Source organism: Amphibalanus amphitrite, unplaced genomic scaffold (genome assembly GCF_019059575.1).
Source record: "Amphibalanus amphitrite isolate SeventyFive unplaced genomic scaffold, NRLGWU_Aamphi_draft 000012F_arrow, whole genome shotgun sequence".
Lineage (NCBI taxonomy): Eukaryota > Metazoa > Arthropoda > Thecostraca > Balanomorpha > Balanidae > Amphibalanus > Amphibalanus amphitrite.
This window is the reverse complement of record NW_024881508.1, coordinates 1,342,736-1,361,859: the sequence shown is the minus strand read 5'-3', so window position 1 is coordinate 1,361,859 and position 19,124 is coordinate 1,342,736. Positions and strand designations below refer to the sequence as shown.

Genomic DNA, 19,124 nt, shown 5'->3' with positions numbered 1-19,124 from the left:
TCTGACAAAACACAACAAGTTATAATGTAAATTAAAACCATTTTGCTCAATTCGGTACCTTGCCGCAAATATCTCAACTTGAAGTCACGTAAGCGGGGAGCGCTGAAAATGACCGTTGAATAAGTACTTACATCACTTTTTGGTACTTGCATGTAATTTTGTAAAATGAGCGTATTCATTACATTTGATCTTCATCACATCTAGTTAGTTAATGGTCGTCTATAGTGCCTTCAAAAGATATTCATGGTTTGGGGGTGGTTTATGTCTAAATTTACGCAACTATTTTTCCTGTTCATCATCTGTCGCCATATGCTGCTATTTTAGTAGCAACGACTCAATTTTGAATCGGTCCCGCCGACTGCACAATAAAAGAAGATAGATACAACACTTTTGCGGCATCACTGAAAAACTTATGCAGTACTGTTATCAAAATTCTCATAACACCGTTCGACAAACCTGAAGTCTTTTTGAAATAAATATGCTTGTATTTTTCGCTTCAGGCTCTGAGGCCAAAATAATGAATTTCGTAGTCGCAATCGCAAGATTTGGCTGCGTTTCTGGCGCTTGCCGTTCATTTGTGGCGCAAAATAATACTTGGAAACAAAGAAGAGTAGGCACTATGTACCCCCGAATTAGAATCTAATTAATTCTAAACCGAATTAACTCTAATTCAAATTAGAATCCTTACAACCAAGCAACGACAAGGCGATAACATAAACAAAAACCCAAGCGTCGCTGTTTGAAACAAAAGCGCCATATACTGCGACTTTTTTATAGAGAAGGACAACGCATTTCGGTGGGTGTTACAAGTACTGCAAGTACTGCTTCTTTTTTGCAAAAATAAAACCTTTTTCACATACGAAAATGTGCTAGGAAATTTTCATATTTTATAGAAACTACAGTAGAAATAGTATAGATGTCGAGTAATTTTTATTTAAGAAAAAAGAAAGCTCATTATCTCCCTTTAAAGATTATTACCAATGTCCTTAAAGACATTGCTAGAGATTTAGCTAAAAATCCTTACGGATTTTCCGTAGAATCCTTAAGGAATTTCTAACAAAATCCTTAAGGATTGTGCATCAATTTCGTACAAGGATTTTGGTAAGGATCGTCCTGAAGAAATACATAGGACTGTCCTTAAGGATTTTTTCACTAGGGAGGTCTTCAGTGGCACGTTTGCACACGCATTGCAAAGAACAATATTGCTTTGTGGTCGCTAAAAACTAAAGGAAGGACCTTTGACCTAGCCACTCGAGATAAAAAGAAATGGGAAGTCAAGAGGCCCGAGCCCCCAGAGTGCAGAGAAAATGCCGGGACTTTGAAATTTTTAATTTCGAGTCCTAAGGACACACAGCCAATGCCTTCTCGACCCCAGCGCCTTCATGCAGCTGGTCACTTTCACGAATCTGAGAATTCCAGAATGAAAATACGCTTCTCGGTAAAGTGGTGGAGATCAAAACAAACTTGAAATGACTGCTCCAAATATAAAGTTGATGTCACCGACGGCCATCCGGCTGTTGACCGGACGTCAGCTCCGGGACGCCACGTCGGGGGGATGTCCCCCCCCCCCCGGATGTCATGTCGGGGGGGGGGGTGTGTGTCCCGAGTGGATAACCCTTGGGACGACCTCAGCCAGTCGGGTGGATGTTACATATTGTCTTTCTCTACCCATCTCTCTGACTGGCTGACTCCAACCGGGAATACCGTGACAGCCGATCGTAAGTAGTTACGAAGCTCGCAGCCCTTCCTCTTTCAGCACACGGTTAGCAGTTTGTCTGAAGACGGTATGCAATATGCACCATGCCCTGCAGCCGGGCCCGTGGGGGAGGGGGGACGCTGACGGTGCCTGATCGACCCGACCCCGTCCAGCCGCTGTCAATAATCGCCCACGCAGCCCGGCCCGGAGCCACGCTAAGGTACAGCAGCCTCCAGGAGCCACAGTAAGTGCAGCAGCTGACGGGAGCCACACAGCGCAGCAGATGCCTAGCACGGGAAAGGGCGATCGTGCAGCAGGGGGACTGTGCCGGGAGTGGAATCGTAGGAACACAAATCCCATTTAAAATACCATAAAAAAACACCCGAAACAAATCGACCGATCTAAACTGCCAGGCGCTGACGAATACTCGTCGGCATTCGCGGCATCACGCGTATACGGTCCATCAGGCACTATCTTGGAGAAAAGTAAACCGCTGCTATGGAGAAACATCATAGAAAAGGCTAAGCTATTTCACTTTCCACAATCATCAACCATTGATATCAAGGAAATGTAGTTACAATGAGATTCCAAAGAATTTTTGAAGTAAAGTAAAATAAACATTAGCAAATACAATATATTACGATCATCGGTGGCGTCAATTGCATCAGATACAATGCATAACTTCGTGAACAACATGCACATGTTTCACCTGTACACTTCAATCAAAAATGCCAACCGCATCTCTCCAACGAGAACAAAATGGCAGCGCATAGCGTGCATCACAATATCCTGCAGCAAAGGAAGACTACGCTAACGAGGGGGATGTTCAAGAAAACCCATAGCCGCCACCGGTGCCAGCCTGTCCATGCACTTCGGCAGTCCACAGACGCGACAGGATAGCACACACATACGTGAGATCACAGCCGGCGCCTCAGCTAGCGCCCGAGGCCGTAGAGGAACGATTGCGGCAGCTTCTGTGCCGCCCAGTAGCGGTGGGAGCGGCGGCAGTGTGACGCCGGTGCTGCCACCTGGAGCGTTAGTTCGGCTGGCGGCCGCCGGGAGGCGCCTACATCGCTATGCTGTAGTGGTAGTTGGCGCCGGTGTACTGCAGCTGGCCGCTGGTGGTGTACGCCCGCGAGCTGACCGTGTAGGTGGCCGTCGGGTGGTGCTCCTGCACGGAGAAGGGCGCGCTCTGCTCGGCGCCCTCCGGCGGCACGGAGTGGGTGACCGCCTGGTGGGCGGCAGTCATCTCCTGAGGCGTCTGCAGCGGCAGCGAAATGGCCGCCTCCTGCTTCACGCCGCCCGGCTCCACCACCGGCGTCTTGTCCAGCTTCGGGAACCGCACGTGCGAGAACTGCTCCTTCAAAAAGTAGCGGAACGCTGAATACGACATCACCTTGGCCTCCGGCTCGAAATGGTTGATGAAATCGACGTACTTTTCGTGGATCTTTTTGCGGGTAATGTCCTGCGGCATGTGTATGCACTGTCGCCGGCTCTGCACCGCCTTGGTCGTCTTCTTGCCTTCCGGCTTGTGCGACAGCTTGTCCAGGTAGTCATTGAGGAAGTCGCTGGCGTGTTTATAGATGTCCAGCGGGAACGTGTTGTGCGGCCTCTTGCCGTGATTACCGTGTACCCGCGGCGTCACGCCGTGAGTGATCACGTGCTTACGAATCCTCTTGAGCTGGTAATGGGTGCAGTTCTCCAGGTACAGAAACGCCTCCAGACACACCTCCTTACCCTGGAAGACGTACTTGGCGCGCAGCCGCTTGCGCTCCTTGTGTCGTGCCGTCTCCTCCGGGTTGGAGAGACAGGCCATGGTGACGCCCATCAGGTACATGTCGTGCTCGTGTTTGGACAGCTCGGCGATGTTCAGTCGGTGGCGGTACACAAACTCGGCGTTCAGGGTCCGGAAGCAGTTCTCCTCGGCGCAGTCACAGCCGCGCTGGAACCGCGTGCGCACCTCCTCCGCGTTATCCTCCAGCTTGCTCGGGTCAATGCCCTCGGCCAGCATGTCTGCAATGCGTCGCTTCTTCTTCTTCTTGGCCGTCTGTTTGGCCTGTCGTTTGCCGGCGGTCGCTCCGGCGGCGGGCGCGGCGATGGCGTCCTTGGCGTCGACCAGCACATAGCTGGGCTCGTGTCCGGCCGGCTGGGGGTGCAGGCCGTGCGGCGGCGCCCCATACTCGGGGTGCGCCGGCAGGATAGTGCCGTCCGAGAGCTGTACGCTCCCGGCCGGGTACTCGGCCGTCACGTGCGTCTCCCAGACCTGCTGGCCGACCAGCTGGCCCTGCTCGGCGGCCTGGATCAGGCCCGACATGGCGCCGCCGCTGCCGTCACCCGGCTGGGAACACACAGACAGGGCCGGGTCACTGGGGGGTAACTGATAAAGACAAAGGCCTAGTCACGGGGGGGGAGGGGCGATCGACATAGATAGGGGACATGTCACAGGGGGCGAGGGACACAGGACGGGTCTGGTCACTGGGGGCACCCACACAGGACGATGGCCAAACGCCATACGGCAACAACAATAACTTTGTAACTTGCCGTGGCCTGGTACAACAGGCTAAGACATCGACTAGTAACGCTTGTCTCGAGGTCTGATTCACTGCATCAATGAAATTCGCTCTCATAACAGCAATGAAATGCAAATGACGTCCTGTATCGTAGCAATTAGAGCGGTACCCCGCCCGCTGCTGATATAACCCTTAGTATTACACATCAGCTAGCTTTCCTCAACCCACAGTGATTTCAAATCTACCTACCACTGAGGCAGCCTGACAGCGGGACTGACCTGCTGCTCGGGCGGCGCGTGCAGGATGATGACCTGGTGACCGGAGGTGGGCGTCTGTGCCATCCACTGCACGTGGCTGTGCACCGACTGATCGTGCTGCGAGCCGCCGGCTGCCGGAACACCGAGAGGACAGACGCACCGCGTCAGAACATAAGTAGTAAGTACGCTGGTCCTCACTATTTCGGCGACAGCATTAAAACATTAATTCGATCTGGTCATCCGTCAATAAAATATATTAAGTGCAAGCACTTTTAAGGACAGTGGAGTAAGGACCGGACAGTATGAGCTGGGCTCACCTTTGTAAATGCCCGGCTGTGTCTGCATGCCGTGCTGCTGCTGATGTTGCTGTTGTTGCTGTTGCTGCTGATGTTCCACGGCATGGTGACCAGGGTGCTGCTGCTGCTGTTGTTGCTGCTGCTGATGTGGGTGGTGTGGCTGAATCGTGACGCTGTTCTCAGCAATGGCCATATGCCCTTGCTGCTGCTGCTGTGACGTCGACAAGTTGTGCGGCTCCTCCTAGTGCACACCGGAGGCAGAACGCATCAACATTGAACACCTGTCGTGCGTCGACTGACGACTGGCTTGTAGCAAAGGTGTAACTAACATGTCGTACTTCACCACCAATACATCCACACACAATGCCCTCCAGCGCATTCGCAATCGAGCACAAATGAAGAAATGGGTAACGCAGTCGACATCCAGACATGAATAAATACCTAAGCACAAAGCACCTGGCAGCACTGCCGCGGGCGATCACTGTCTGTTTTTAATGGCAGCCTGCGGTGCGGCACTCACCCCGGGCTGCGCGTAACGGTGGTGCTGCATCTGCTGGTGCTGCTGCGGCGGCGGCCGGTTGGCGTTGTTGACGTCTCCCCGCTCCATCGAGAGCAGCGAGCGCAGCACCTCCTTCTCTGTGGCTGTGGTGGTCTCCATCACAGCTCAGCCCACTGAAATAGTTGCAACACCCACCGTTAGAGCGATGGCCTAACTGTGCGGGAAACATATCAAGGCTAATAGCTATAAAAAGCAATAAATACCATAATAGCCAACTGAGCTATCTACGCTGCTGCTAACTTGCTGCTCTGAGCTAACTATTATAGCCATTATAGGTAGATCTGGGCGCTGTTCGGTCGCCATATTATTTATCAGCAAGCTGCCAGCTTGCCGGGCGCGTTTTCGGTTTCTCATTGGTCGAAGGCACGTAGTCTGGGCAGTTCACCAATGAGAGGCCAAGAAACGCAACCAATGCTCTTGCACAAACAATAGGAAAACCAAAAGCATGCTCATGACATAACTGATGCCAAACAGCACTCAGGATGTGACTTCACCTGTCACCAAGCGGCAAACGGGCAGATGTTTCAACCAAAAAACAAACAAAAAAAAGCAGTGAGTAGCCATTTGCCACCATTGAAAAGTAACTTTTTTGCAAAATGGATTCTTCATAAGATGCCCTGATGAAAAAAAAAACAATGAACATTGTTAAGCTCCTTTGTCATCTCAGGATGAACTGTGATTTGGATAAAAGGGTCATTTAATCATCTCTTTTTAAGACAATGATGAATCTTATTGGTAAGCATATGGTGGTACAAGTACTTTTGGACCATATACTCCCCCAATCCATCCCAAACCTCTTGTCTTTTCTATGGCCATTTGGTGGCAGTTTATTCACCATGCTGCTGCCAGTTCACTTTTACCATATGATGGAAGATCCTACTTGTTGGGGCTCCTCAGCCTCAGCTTCTCATTAGTGAGCACTGAGCAGCTAATGATATGCTGTTTATGCTGTGTTTAATGTTTAATGTTCTGTTCAATGTTGTTCAATGTTGACCAATGGGAATCTGATAAACATCAGCAAATGGCAGCATGCTGATTAAAATGGTGACCACACAGTGCTCCAATTGTTTCAGAGTTTTAGAAACAGAAGCAGGAGGGCGGTGTGGGATATCATGAACAGCCCTTACATATTAATGGCATTATAGCCAATTTCTATATCAATGAATCTAAAAAAAGCTAGTGGGTACTTGAAAATGAAATCATTTTTAAGAAACAGGGACTCCAATGGATCAACAGAGAAAAGGAAGCCTTTTTAGTGAATGATGTCTGTTATACCATCACCGAATGGCAAAGCGTAAGCAATTCTAAGAAAATTATCTAATTATTTAACATCAATTGACTTTAAAAAGCATCAGGAACAATCAGCTTCCTGCATCATAATCAAAACAATAGGGTCGCTTTTCCAAAGCACAGAACATGTAGAATGGGGCGGCGGATTCGGGGGGGCAGGGGGGGGCAGCTGCCCCCCCTGGCAAACTCGTGGGGGGGCAAAAGTATCTTTTTGCCCCCCCCCCCATAATTTGTGACAAAACTTAGACAAGAAACATATACCTGATTATTCTGTTCGATCATCGGAAGATGTAACCAGATCCCCATATACTTTATCATACGTTGCCTTGCTTAAATGCAAGTGTTCGCGTTCAATTCAAGTTTTCCTTCAACCTTCCTTCAAGTTCTCTTCAACCTAGTTTTGGAGACATTATAACGTGACGCAGCGGCAACCCAGGTCTTCAGTGACCGCTTACAGGGGCGACGGATACGGAGCGGCAGAGGAGGCATCGTTCCCTAAGAAACTTCTGGAGGAGGGACAAACGTATATTCTTGCCCCTCCATAATTTGTGCCCTAAACATGAGGAAAATTTCCATAACCTGATATTGCAGCTATGCGCTCCTACAGTTTGTCCAACGGTGCCTTTTGAATATGTGTAAATGCTAACCATTTCCGCTTTATAGCATTTGTCTTTTCAGATTCGATTTAGAGATATTTTAAGTGTGCAAGAGACGCAATTCACACCCTCAGTGGTCGTTTGCCGCTATTTTGTACCTACATGAATGCCAAATCGCAAGCGAGCGGAGACGGAAGGGCTAGCCATTCGCTTGCGGGTAGTTAGGACTGATGAGCGCTCGTAATAAGCCACTCCCCTGATTTTTTTCGAGCACAACAGTTTCCACTTTCCAGTGTAAGTAAAATGGTACGCCGAGGTCGTACACATTGACCACATTGACCAATGCACGGTATGACACCCAAAGGCCAGTCATCAGAGATCGGCTTTGGGCATTCGGAGGCTTGTGTGGGGCCAGTGTAAAAACTGGATGTTCACAGTTCAGTATCCGCTTTATTTCAGTATTCACTATTAAATAAGTAAAAAATAACGTTGGAAACTTTTGAGGGTTAGGGCACTGATCATTAGTGGGGCCCCCTCTGGCTAAAGGCTGGCTATAAAATACAGAGCATCGAACACGAAAGCAAAGTCTAAGGCATTTTGGAAAAATGAGTATGCCCCGCAGCGTCCGATAACTACCACCTTCCAGTGGGTCAAGCCAACGGGGTCCAAGTCTATAATGGCACTTAACGATAGCACTAACCTTGTCTCACTTTTCGTTGAAGTCTGTTCCGAATGGTTTCGGCGACAGACTGGCTGCACTGAGGCCGTTTGGTATGTGCATTGTGCAACTGTAATTAAAGGGACACTCCCACCTTAACATTAGTTTTGAGTTGAGATAGCCAAATTGGTGGCCATGGCCTGCAAATACCGGTTTGGGCACTCACAACATCGACAAATGCTTTAATTCGGAGATATGGAATTTCAAACTTGCAGTTTTCGGATTCTAAGGGGCTAGTGCATTGGTATGCCCCCTTAGAATTTGTGACGTCAGCGGAGATCTAACGATTTTTAAATCTTTTACTAAAACGTTTGGTAGCACGCGGTGGTATATGCTGCTTTGCGCGCAACAAATGCCGCACTTTCAAATAAAGTCGCTAGGAACAGCGGAGATCCCAAAAAGTAAACAAAAGTAAAAGTCTAATATCTTGAAAACCGGTGAATATTTTTCGATGAAATTTGGTAGATATTCGTTTTCGCTCTTTCTGAACCGAGCGACATCACTTTCGTGCCAATTCATTAACTTTTTTGAAGGTGGGAGGGTCCCTTTAAAGCCACCTGATGCGCCCACACTAGGCTGAAGCTGGATTGGAAATGCTTCGTCTTTGCAGATATCACTGGCCGCTGATTCTCGAGTGCCTGAACCGGTAGATGTCGTGGCAAAATTTGGTGTGATAATTTGGACCTTACCGCAGTCAGCGCACCCTAAAGTCCTAATAAAGAAACGCCCCCCCCCCCCCCCAGAGCTTCTGCATCCAGTCCACCGAATTCCTTCACCCTAGTCCGCCGCTCGACTCCCTCACCTCAGCTCTCCGTTCCCAGCTTGACGAGCGTTTGGGCCTTAGTTAAGCCTTGCTGTGGGCATAGTTACTGTAGGATAAACCCATCGAGACAGACCGTCTCGGTGAGCTTAGTTAGCGAACTACTGCCTTGAGGTGGGTTTCTGGCGGATTGCTGTCCCGATAGGTTTAGATGCGACCGACTGTCTCTGAATGTTTGAGCGGTCTCCTCCCGCTGTTAGCTAGTTTCAGTTGATATCAGTCTCAGAAATACTTTTTAAAGGAAGGTTAAACGGAAATGGAACGTAAAATGAACAGAGGAAATGGTAACGAGTTACCTCTTGAAGAATACTCGCCTACTTCAAAAGGTTTGGCACCGTTCTTCAAATCTGATTTGCGATCGGGTTATGGGCTATGGCACAATGTTTCCCATTGGAGTTTTTTTCTAATGCAGCAATACGAAAATCGTTACATCGTCCACTGGCAGATCCAGGGAGCGGGCATATAAAGCAAATATTTACTCCCCCTCCCCTTGCATCGCCCGAAATAGACAAAACGTATACCTTATGTTTCCTAATAATAAAACTTTTATCAGAATGTTTTTTGCTTTATACTGTTCAGCAGTACTTATCGTACAGCAGTACAGCAGTACAGTAAGGAATCGAAATCCGAGGAGTTTTTGGATTTTGGACACTCGGGGGGCGGGGGTATGTCCCCTACAGCGTCGAAAATGCCTTTCTGGATCCGCCTATGACATCATCTCGACTGGGATCTTGCCCCCCCACGCCAAAATCGAATCCGCCGCCACTGATGTAGATGTAGAGCAATTGCCTATGCGATTCAAAGAGACAACCTGGTTGGGTTGGGTGGGTTTATATAGCCTTGGGTGGGTATGTGCTTAGAATTTTGCTTAGAATTTTGCTGCAAATTTCACAGACCAGTCATTGCAAATGTGCATACCAATGGAAGAACAGTGTTTATCAAAATACCAAGAATAACTTTGTACAAACAAAGTACACCTACTTCGCAAGCAATAATAAATATTAGCTATCCAATTCAAATTGGAATACAAAGGTTCAGTGAGTTCTTGATGTCTTACCATCAGACAAGGCAAATTGAAATAAGGAAATAAGGAGGCTAGACAAAGGCAAACATCAGCCCAGAGATTCAGATTCTGAAACTGCCAGACAGGTCATTACCCTGCAACTCAGCAAAATAATCAAAATCGTGCATTTGAGAACCCACGTGATTACAAACACATGCGGCAATCCACCACGACAGCCTATAAGAAGATTCCCTCATCGCGTCATAATGCAGCAAACTCAGCCTTATTGCGTGTCGAAAAGGGCCAAAATGGCGTGCATCAAGTCAGACACAAGCGGATCGGTCGACAAAGACGAAAGTAGGTAGGCAATACTCACCGATTCGACTTTACGGTAGTGCTCAATTGTGCCAATGCTCCTGAATGGGCAAACACTTCGCCGGGTGTTTCAGCCAGAAAACAAATTTGAGACAGCACGCCGAATGCGAAAATTGCAGTAGAAATGAAGCTGCAGAACGTTCGTATCGCTCAGGGGCGGCCAGAAAATGGCGTTCAGCGTCACCGGCGTCCCTCCCGACCGGGCGAGTCCACGTTAGTTGGCATGGGGGAGGAACCAGGGCCGTTCGATTATTTCTCAGTCCGCCGGATCGGCCAAGGACCTCTACATGGCACGACTGGCGAGAGGGCGCAGCGCAGGGGCGTCACCGCGCGGTGAGGGGTCACTGGCGGATCCAGAAAGGCGGCCTGAAATGCGGCGGGGGCATACCTACCCCTCAAAAAGCTTACCCAAATCCCAAATTCAAAAAAAAAACTAATCGGATTTCGATTTCTTACGCACTGCTGTGCAGTTTGAAACAAACTTCCTAAAAAAGCTCTTTAGTTTTCAATTTATTCTCGAAAAAATGGCAACTTTTCGTCGGTTTAGGCGCTGCGGGGGGGGCGCATTTGCCACAAATCCCCCTCCCGATTTCCACGCCCTGCTGCTCCCCTCCCCCCCCCCTCTAACTCGGCTTATAAAATCTTATACGGCTCCAATCTTATAAAATGCCGTACTATTCTATTCACGGCATTTGGTAACATTGACAGTGATACCAGTGCCGACAAACGTTTATCCGATTCGACAAAATGACTATACCTACCTACGATGGACTGAAATGCGTGAAAGCCATTTTGCATTTGATAGCCGTTTTCTGCAGCAGTGAACTTCAGCCAGTGCTGCCATATCCTGATTCCACGGCGTTTATAAGATTGAGCCCTGGGCCACGTAGCGACACGCGGTTAGCAGTAGGTAAACGGAATTCGAAAGGACGTCCAAAATAAGGACGAAAACACTTAGGTCACTTTATAGGTCAGGTCAAAGGTCAGGTAACCAGAGGTGAGGTCATCAAAGGTAAAATGTTGCCTTTTTAAACATTTTTCGAACAGTAACTCGGGAACCCCGAACCAATAGGGATCTACAGCGCCGCGGAATGAAGCGCATTCGATAGCCTTTTTAACCCTCTTTCTGGGATAAATCCTCAGATTTGAGCTCAGATCAGCGGTTTAGCCTCCAGTGGGCAAAAACTAAAAAACGGCCGTTTTCTATAAGCTGAACTTGAAAGGTCAACTTGAAAATTTGACCTCAGGTCAAGGTCATGACCTGACCGGAAAAGGTCATTTTCAGTGGTTTCCGCATGCGATAGGATGAGCGATAAACGATAAACGATGATTACCGCTGTTAAGTAAATCGGTTATCGTTATCGTTTATCGCTAAATTTTCAGAATTACCGTTCATCCACTTATCGCAAGTTACAAAAATGATGAACGATAAACGATAAAATGTAAAACGGGATGATGTAAAAATGGAAGACGATCGACAGCGTACCTAAGCCGCGCGACAGTATGTGTGCGCAACCTGTTGCCATCTGCTAAGTGTATAGATCTGCAAATAAACGTTAAGTACACTTATTTAAGCTGTATTTCTTATCGCTTTTGTTATCGCTGTTAAAGAACATTTATCGTTATCGTTGTATCGTTTATTGTTTCGTTATCGCCGTTAAAAAGCAATTATCGTTATCGTTATCGTTTATCGTTTCGTTATCGCTGTTAAAAAAGCTTTGTCTTTATCGCTTTATCGTTTTATTGCTATCGCTGTTAATTTTTTGAAAAATGTTATCGTTTATCGTTTATCGTTATCGCAAACCTTTTTTATCGTTTTATCGTTATCGCAGGCCCGAAAATTAGTTATCGCGGAAAGTACTGGTCATTTTGCATATCAGTCGATCCGTATCGTCGAGCCAAACACATCCGTACAGTCTGTCTTAAAAGTACCGCGCAAAGTAACGGTGCATCCATCAAGCCTGACCGATGAAGGGCCTGCTAAATTTGAGTCACCGAAGCAATTCACATCCTCGTCCATTCCCCAGGTCAATTGGCTCGGTGACTTTGAAATCATAGCAGGCCCTTCCTCGGTCAGGCTTGATGGATCCACCGTCACTTTGCGCGGTACTTTTAAGACAGACTGGGCGTTTTCATCGCTCTAGCATGCGTCATCAGAAGTTGTTAGGAAAAACTATTAGATATCTTTAGTGACCTGAGTCCTGAGATGACCTCAGAGGCATAACAAGAGGTCATGGGTGCCATTTTTCAGTTCAGTGGACAGTGTGTCATGTTTAGGTACTTGTAATTCGTTGTTTGAAAGCGTTTAAAATGACGTTCATCCAAAAGAGGAGCCTTTCAATTTTCTCCAATAATTAGGTAATGTAGGAGGTCGCAAATTGACCTGACTTTAGGTCACCGATATCAAAATTATGGTATAGGTACCTAAACATTTTTACATGTAGGCAAACGTTGCTCTTATCAATTGCTGAAAGTTTCAAAGCGATCAGTCACTCGGCATGTATAGCTATGACAGGCATTGAAACTTTTTAGGAGGTGAGGTCACTTGACGTGACCTGGTGACCTGACCTTGAGTGACCTTGTTCTAAAATCTCACAGAATGTGCGCAAAAGATGCATGATGAGGCCGTTTTTTATTCAAGAAAACCCTCATGGGGAAGGTGTTCACCCTCCCCCCCCCCCCCCCCAAACAGGGCGCGAATTAATTTGTCATTTGAACATTTGGCCCAAGGCCAAAGTGAAAGGTGAAACCTGACCGGATAAAGTCATGTTGCACATCATTCGATCCGTATCGTTGAGCTGAAGTCTGAACACATCCAAGGTGTTTTCGTCGATTTAGCATACTTAGGGGAAGGAGGGTGAATTGCGCCACCTGGGGGAGGGGGTGTTTGAACACCCTCCTTGCGGTTTTCGCGAATATCTCAAAAACGGCGGCGCGAAGCGCCGCCGTTTTTGGTACATCTTATCATACATCAATTCTACTTCTACACATGTTGTGAAAATTTCAGACCAAGGTCATTCAAGGTCAGGTCACCCGGTCACTTGAAGTGACCTCACCTCATAAAAAGCTTCAATATCTGTCATAGCTACACCGAGTGACCGATCGCTTTGAAACTTTCAGAGATTGCTAAGAGCAATAGCATGTACAAAATGTACGTCTCAGAATTTTGATATCGATGACCTAAGGTCAGATCAATTTTGCGACCTCCCCATTATAAGTCAATGGGAGAAAATTGAAATGCGCCTCTTTTGGACGAAAGGCATTATAAACACTCCCAAACACTGAATTACAAGTGGTTTAGACACACTGAACATGAAAATGGTGTCAGTGACCCCTGTTTATGCCCTGAGGTCATCTTAGGTCACGAATGGCATCTAACAGTTTTTCGCAAATAACTTTTGATAGAGGCATGCTAGAGCGATGAAAACGCCTTAGCTGTGTTCAGCTCGACGATACGGATCGACTGATATGCAACATGACCCTTTCCGGTCAGGTCATGACCTTGACCTGAGGTCAAATTTTCAAGTTGACCTTTCAAGGTCAAGTTATAGTTCATTCGATGCGTCTTGACGAGAGGAACACGATGCCGGTAAAAGTAAGCTCGTACAAGGCTTGGGTCAAAAGTTATTGCAGAAAAACTGTTTCCGAAAAAAATGGCTATTTTTGCAGTTTTTGCCCCCTGCAGGCAAAACCGTTGACGTTAGGTCAAATCTGAGAGAATCGCTCAGAAAGGGCGTTAATAGGGGCGGGCTATCGAATGCGCTTTTCCGCGGCGCTATAGCTCTATTGGTTCCCGAGTTTAGAGTTATGCGTTGGCTTCTTGGAAATTGTCGACATTCGACCTGGAAATCGTAGCGCCGTCTTTTCTCTAAACAACCACATGAAGAACTTTGAAATTGCTTGTCAACTTTAGGGGAAACCGGGGGAAGCCCGGGCGCGGGGGAAGCCCGGCCACCCCGTTTCCGGCTAAATTATTCACAATAAAATGCTCAACTGTTTGTCCTTTCAGCGTGGCAGCTAAGGTAACGCCAACAAACAAGTTAAGGCTAACAAAAATTGCATATTGTTAAAGTTATAGCGCAAAAATGATATTTTAAGGGTTTTTAGCTAAAAAGTGAGATATGTTGCACTGGTAATGTTATACCATACAGTACTAATAGTTATACGAATGTTATGTAAGGACCGTTTAAGTGTTTGTAGTGAGGGGTGACGAGGCAGGCTGGCTTAAGTATGACATTTTTTCGAATATCGCTGTTCTAAAATAAAAATTAGCACATTGGGGTAACCTCGGGCGAGTGGCCAAGCTTACCCCCAACCGAGAGCAATGCCACTAAACCACTGTTTTCCATGAGGTAATAGGTACTGAGCAGGTTTGGTTTACACCTAGATCAAAGATAAATTTCGAAAATAAACATGTTATCATAGACAAAGCCAGTCATGTCACTTAAGGTCAACTAGGGTCAAACTACGTTTTTGCAGATAACGCGACAGACAATGAAGCTAGAGCTTCAAAAATGGTGTCGTTGTGTTCTTCTTCATCAGCCGAGTCGAATGATATGCAATATGATGCATTAAGGTAAAAAGAAAAATAAATTTTAAGGAATTTTGAAATACACATTTTTTGTCAATTTTGCATCACGATTTTCATCGACCTGTACTGTATATGTGGTAGACGCTAGCTAAAATACCAGTAGTGCCATAAACTCTAAGATGTCCAGAGCTAATCAGTACCTTAACCTGCGCCCCACTGGGGGGGGGGCTATTTATAGCCCCCCCTCCCGTTTTTCTGCAATAACTTCCAAACCGCTTGACGGATCGACGCCAAACTTTCAGTACCTTCGGCTGCATCAATTTGACACCTTGTGTCAAAATTTGAACTTCGTAGCTACCAAAGGTCGGCCGGAAATGACGTCAGAGTGACGTCATGTTCGTCCGATTTCGACGCAAAACATTGAACCACGGCAATCGCTCCCAAGAGCTCAGTTTTTAAGCTAGATCCAATTTCTTTGCATGAAAGAACTCAGAATTGACCGCGCTATCAAACTGCTATCTCGGATTTTCAAAATTTTGAAAATTTCGAAAATTTTATAAAATAATATTCAAAATTTATATTTTTATATTTTTTCAAAAAGTTTTTGACTTTTCGAAAATACCGGAATATATGTGACAGAACGCATGATTATGACTAACTCTAGCAAGTTTTAGCTAAATATATTCAAAAATGGCCAAGTTATACGCATTATTGCAAAAAATTCACAATTATTAATTTTTCAAATCAATTTTTCAGTACGTATTTGGCATCGTACACCAATATAAGGCACCATCGTGTTCCTGAGCTCAAACTGCATCCAATAGACACCTTTTTTGTTGAAAAATTTCAACTTCAAAATTTGACATTTTTTGACCTGAAAGTGACGTGACCTAAGCTAAATTCGACTCAAAATGACCTCGAATGACATAGACGACATCAAATTCGAAATCTATGGCCTAAATGGACCATAAAACATGTGTCACGTGACCGACGCATGATATAATATTTTCGTGACCTGTGATGACCTGACCCTGACCTGAAAATCAAAGTACAAGTTTGGTACCCTCAAGGTATCTAGAGCATCTGTTCACGAGTGTGGAAACCAAAAATGAGCCTGATCTGACTTGTAAGACGGCGGCCAGAGCCCAAAATGTGAACAAGCCAAAGTGCTAATAATTTTTACTTTGACCTGACCTGTGACGTCATCGGTGACCTCGAGGTCAATGAAATTAGGTTTCGCTCGACAGTTTTTCCGGGGCTATCAGACGCCGTTTGAATTTTGACGATCAGCCCAGTAGTTTCGGAGTTAGGAGGGGGGGCTATGAATAGCCCCCCCCCCCCCCCCAGTAGGGCGTGTTATACACAGACCCCAGTGGGGCGTGGGTTAATATTTCACTTTCCGTTAATATTTGGAAGACACATTATGGTTTCATTAACTCGTTGTAAAGCGCTGGGGAGGTGGCCGGCGTTACCCCTATGCCGGGCTTACCCCAGAAAAATCAACACTTTTTTAAAACTCGATTTTCTCAACCTTATACTTATTCCACGAAACCGAATTTTTGGGAAAACACGGCCAATGAACTTAGCTAGTTAACAGGATATCAACATTTTATACAGCACGTATGGTATGTAATAAAAATGAAAAAGAGCTTACTATGCCGGGCTTCCCCCGGCTTCCCCTAACTTTTGTGAGTGTTTCAAAATTTCATGATTTTTGCTCATTTTTGCTCGAACATGACTTCAGTTAAATCTCAATAACTCCTGACCCAAGGCGACCTAATACTTTAAATTTTGTGAGAAGGTGTCAAATTGATGCCCGGGAAAGTACCGAAAATTTGGAGGCGCTGCGCGCCGCCGTTTTCTTGCTATTCAGGAAAAACCACAGGGGGCCATATGCCCCCCCAGCGGGGCGAGGGTTAATATGTACTTAGTTAACCCGGCAGGCGGTGGGCCTCCCAGCCACCTTCCGCGCGGGGGGCATTTTTTTAACCCCCCCCCCCGCAAAATTCAAACAGCGTTCGATAGCCCTGTCAAATTTGTGGGAAACCAAATTTCATTGACCTCGAGGTCACCGATGACGTCACAGGTCAGATCAAAGATAAAGTGTTTCATCGTTCACATGTCTTCTAGGGAATACACTATAACACCGAGTAAAACGCATTTTGTCGAAAATCAACTATAGGGCGTCAGTTGCCTAGTACATATGATGCTATTAGAGGTCACTGATAATACCAGGTCAGGTCACAGGTCAGGTCACGAAAGGTCAGCACATGAACCCAACTTTACTAAGGTTGTGCGATGCATGTTTTATGGCCAATTTTTCATTTCCAACTCGATGGTGTTGGTTATAAGACCATCAGGTACGGTTTAGGTCAGTTTCTGGTGGAGGTCAGGTCAAGGTCAGGTCAAAAAAGGTCAAATTTCAAAGTTGATAGTTTTGCATAAAATGGGTATCGATTCAATGCAGCTCGTCACGGCCCACGGGGAGTCTAATGGTGGTCTTTTTTGCGCTTCCAGGTAAAGAATTGCTAAAAATTGAGTTTGAAAATTTGACGTCATCAATTTTGAACAGTTTTTCGCTATAACTTGGCCAAAAAAGAGGTATCGATCTCAAATTGGGTATGTGCATAGAAGGCGATAGGGACTATCCCTATTCCGGTTTTTCGAAAATCAAAAAACTTTTTGGATTTTTTGGCTGTTATATTCAAAAAATCTATTTTTTCATTTTTGGGGTCAAAATAAAAAAAAATCAAAAATCCGAGGTAGCAGTTTTGTATCCCTGTTGATTCTACATACATCTTTTATGTCGAAACCTTTTTCTGTATCTCTAAAGCTGTAGGCCTGACAGCTCTTCCCGCGAAACCTTTTTTGTCGAAAATGGCAGAAATGACGTCACTCTGACGTCATTAGCGGCCAACCTATCATAGCCTTTGGAAAAAATTGGTCACAATGTGCAATAGCTATTCACGGGAGGGTACCGAAAGTTTGGTGACGATCGGCGCAGCGGTTCTGGAGATATATTGAAAAAACTAAAGGGGGAGCAAAAAATGCCCCCCCCCCCCCCCGCCTGGAAGGTTAATAGGTACCTAGGCATTAACAGTCTGGCCAACTGAAAATATAGTTATTGCTCTTGATTTCACTTTTCAACTTTCTTTTCATTATTATAAGTCGTCTCGCGCGGTAGGTACCTATTTATTTGTGCACTTTATAACTTCGGATCAACACTCGAGCGCCTGTCGTGCCTCCTCACACCCCGGACTTTTGGAACCGGAGACGCGTGCTCTCACCACATGAGTCCAACGCTCTAACGACTGATCTACGGGATCGGCTTACGCAGGCTAATAAACCTGAGCACCCCCTCCCCCACCCACTCATCCATCATCTCACATACCCCATACACAAGCAAAATGACCGAAGTGCTTTCGTGGTGTTGTGCCTAACATTTGAATTTTGAAGTTATCGCCGTTTCCTGCTATACTATCGTCGCCCAGCAGGAAAGCAAAAGGACAAATCCCCCAACGGAAATCCGTGGCGGAAGGCTGACGCAGAGCAGTTACATCCAGAGATTATCTCTTTTAGCATTCATCCACTCACAACGCACGTGCCTCCGTGCGCCCGGGTGGGTAGGTGACCGTCGCGTCGGGCGTCGACCGGTGACCGGCTGAGCTGACCTCTCCCCAGATGACCGAGCTGTCTCTCCCTGGCTGACGGCTCCCTCTCTCCAGCTGACCGCTCCCTCTCCCCAACTGACCTCTCCCTCTCCCCCGGGGTACTGTACTCACCAGCGCAGATGCTCAGTCGGACCCTGCCGTCTGCAGCTACGTCGGCATACGGCAGGAACAGCCGGCCTGCCGCTGATACCACCACCACTCCTCCAGCGGAGCGGCTCCGCTGGGTCGGCCCCGGAGCCGCTGACGGGAGCGGCTCCCACTCACCCCCTGCAGCCGGCCCGCACTGAATGTACCGCAGTAGTGGGTACACGCAACTCATGGTACCGCCCAGAGTACCGCCACTCATCCCGTGACCACGTCCCGCCGCGCCGGCCGGTCAGATGGCAGGACGCCGCCCGTTACCACGGCAACGCGAGCCGCGTCCGATCACGTGGCCACCGCCTCGGGCACTGACCAGTTGTGCTGCACGTGCCGGTCGGTCCGACGAAGACTGGAGTTGACGGTCGCACCGCCGCGCTCACTGTCACTGGGCGGGGTCGAAATTGAGTCACACAAAGGGTGATTCACCAATCGACGCACGCACGCCTTTGCACCCCCGCCCGCCGACCGACGCGCCTCCGGCGGCGCAGCCTCCGACTGGTCACCCACAGCGATCCAGACAGCCGCCTGACCTGTCTGGCCGGGAGGTGCGCAGCTGAGCGGGTCGGCACCGGTCACACGGGTGTCTGGACCCGGGCCCGGCCGACGAGCCGCGCTAACCGCCCCGTCGCGATCGACATCGATCTCGGACGGCGCCGGCCAG

At 47.4% G+C, this 19,124-nt stretch overlaps 1 protein-coding gene across 8 annotated transcripts; it reads right to left on the bottom strand.

The window, feature by feature from the left end:
• Window positions 1-2,316: 2,316 nt before the first annotated feature.
• LOC122383230 lies at window positions 2,317-19,110 on the bottom strand. 8 transcript variants are annotated; one of them, XM_043369477.1, is made up of 6 exons: window positions 9,954-9,998; window positions 5,813-5,935; window positions 5,280-5,431; window positions 4,781-5,000; window positions 4,485-4,594; window positions 2,317-4,034 (listed from the first exon to the last, which is right to left on the bottom strand). In XM_043369477.1, the coding sequence occupies exons 3-6, from the start codon at window positions 5,415-5,417 to the stop codon at window positions 2,763-2,765; spliced, it is 1,740 nt and encodes a 579-aa protein (XP_043225412.1). In that variant the 5' UTR covers window positions 5,418-5,431; window positions 5,813-5,935; window positions 9,954-9,998; the 3' UTR covers window positions 2,317-2,762. The 8 variants fall into 8 exon arrangements, with proteins under 8 accessions (XP_043225412.1, XP_043225438.1, XP_043225399.1 ...); XM_043369503.1 differs by lacking the exons at window positions 5,813-5,935; window positions 9,954-9,998 and adding an exon at window positions 18,434-19,110; XM_043369464.1 differs by lacking the exons at window positions 5,813-5,935; window positions 9,954-9,998 and adding an exon at window positions 10,122-10,466.
• Window positions 19,111-19,124: the final 14 nt, after the last annotated feature.

Bases quoted from the DNA above. Each gene is read 5' to 3' on its own strand.
- LOC122383230 (XM_043369503.1), bottom strand. From the start codon at position 5,417: ATGGAGACCACCACAGCCACAGAGAAGGAGGTGCTGCGCTCGCTGCTC. The intron at 4,595-4,780 runs GTGAGCCCAGCT...GTGTTCCGGCAG, and splicing joins ACAGCCGGGCATTTACAAAG to CCGGCGGCTCGCAGCACGAT. The intron at 4,035-4,484 runs GTCAGTCCCGCT...GTGTGTTCCCAG, and splicing joins ACGCGCCGCCCGAGCAGCAG to CCGGGTGACGGCAGCGGCGG.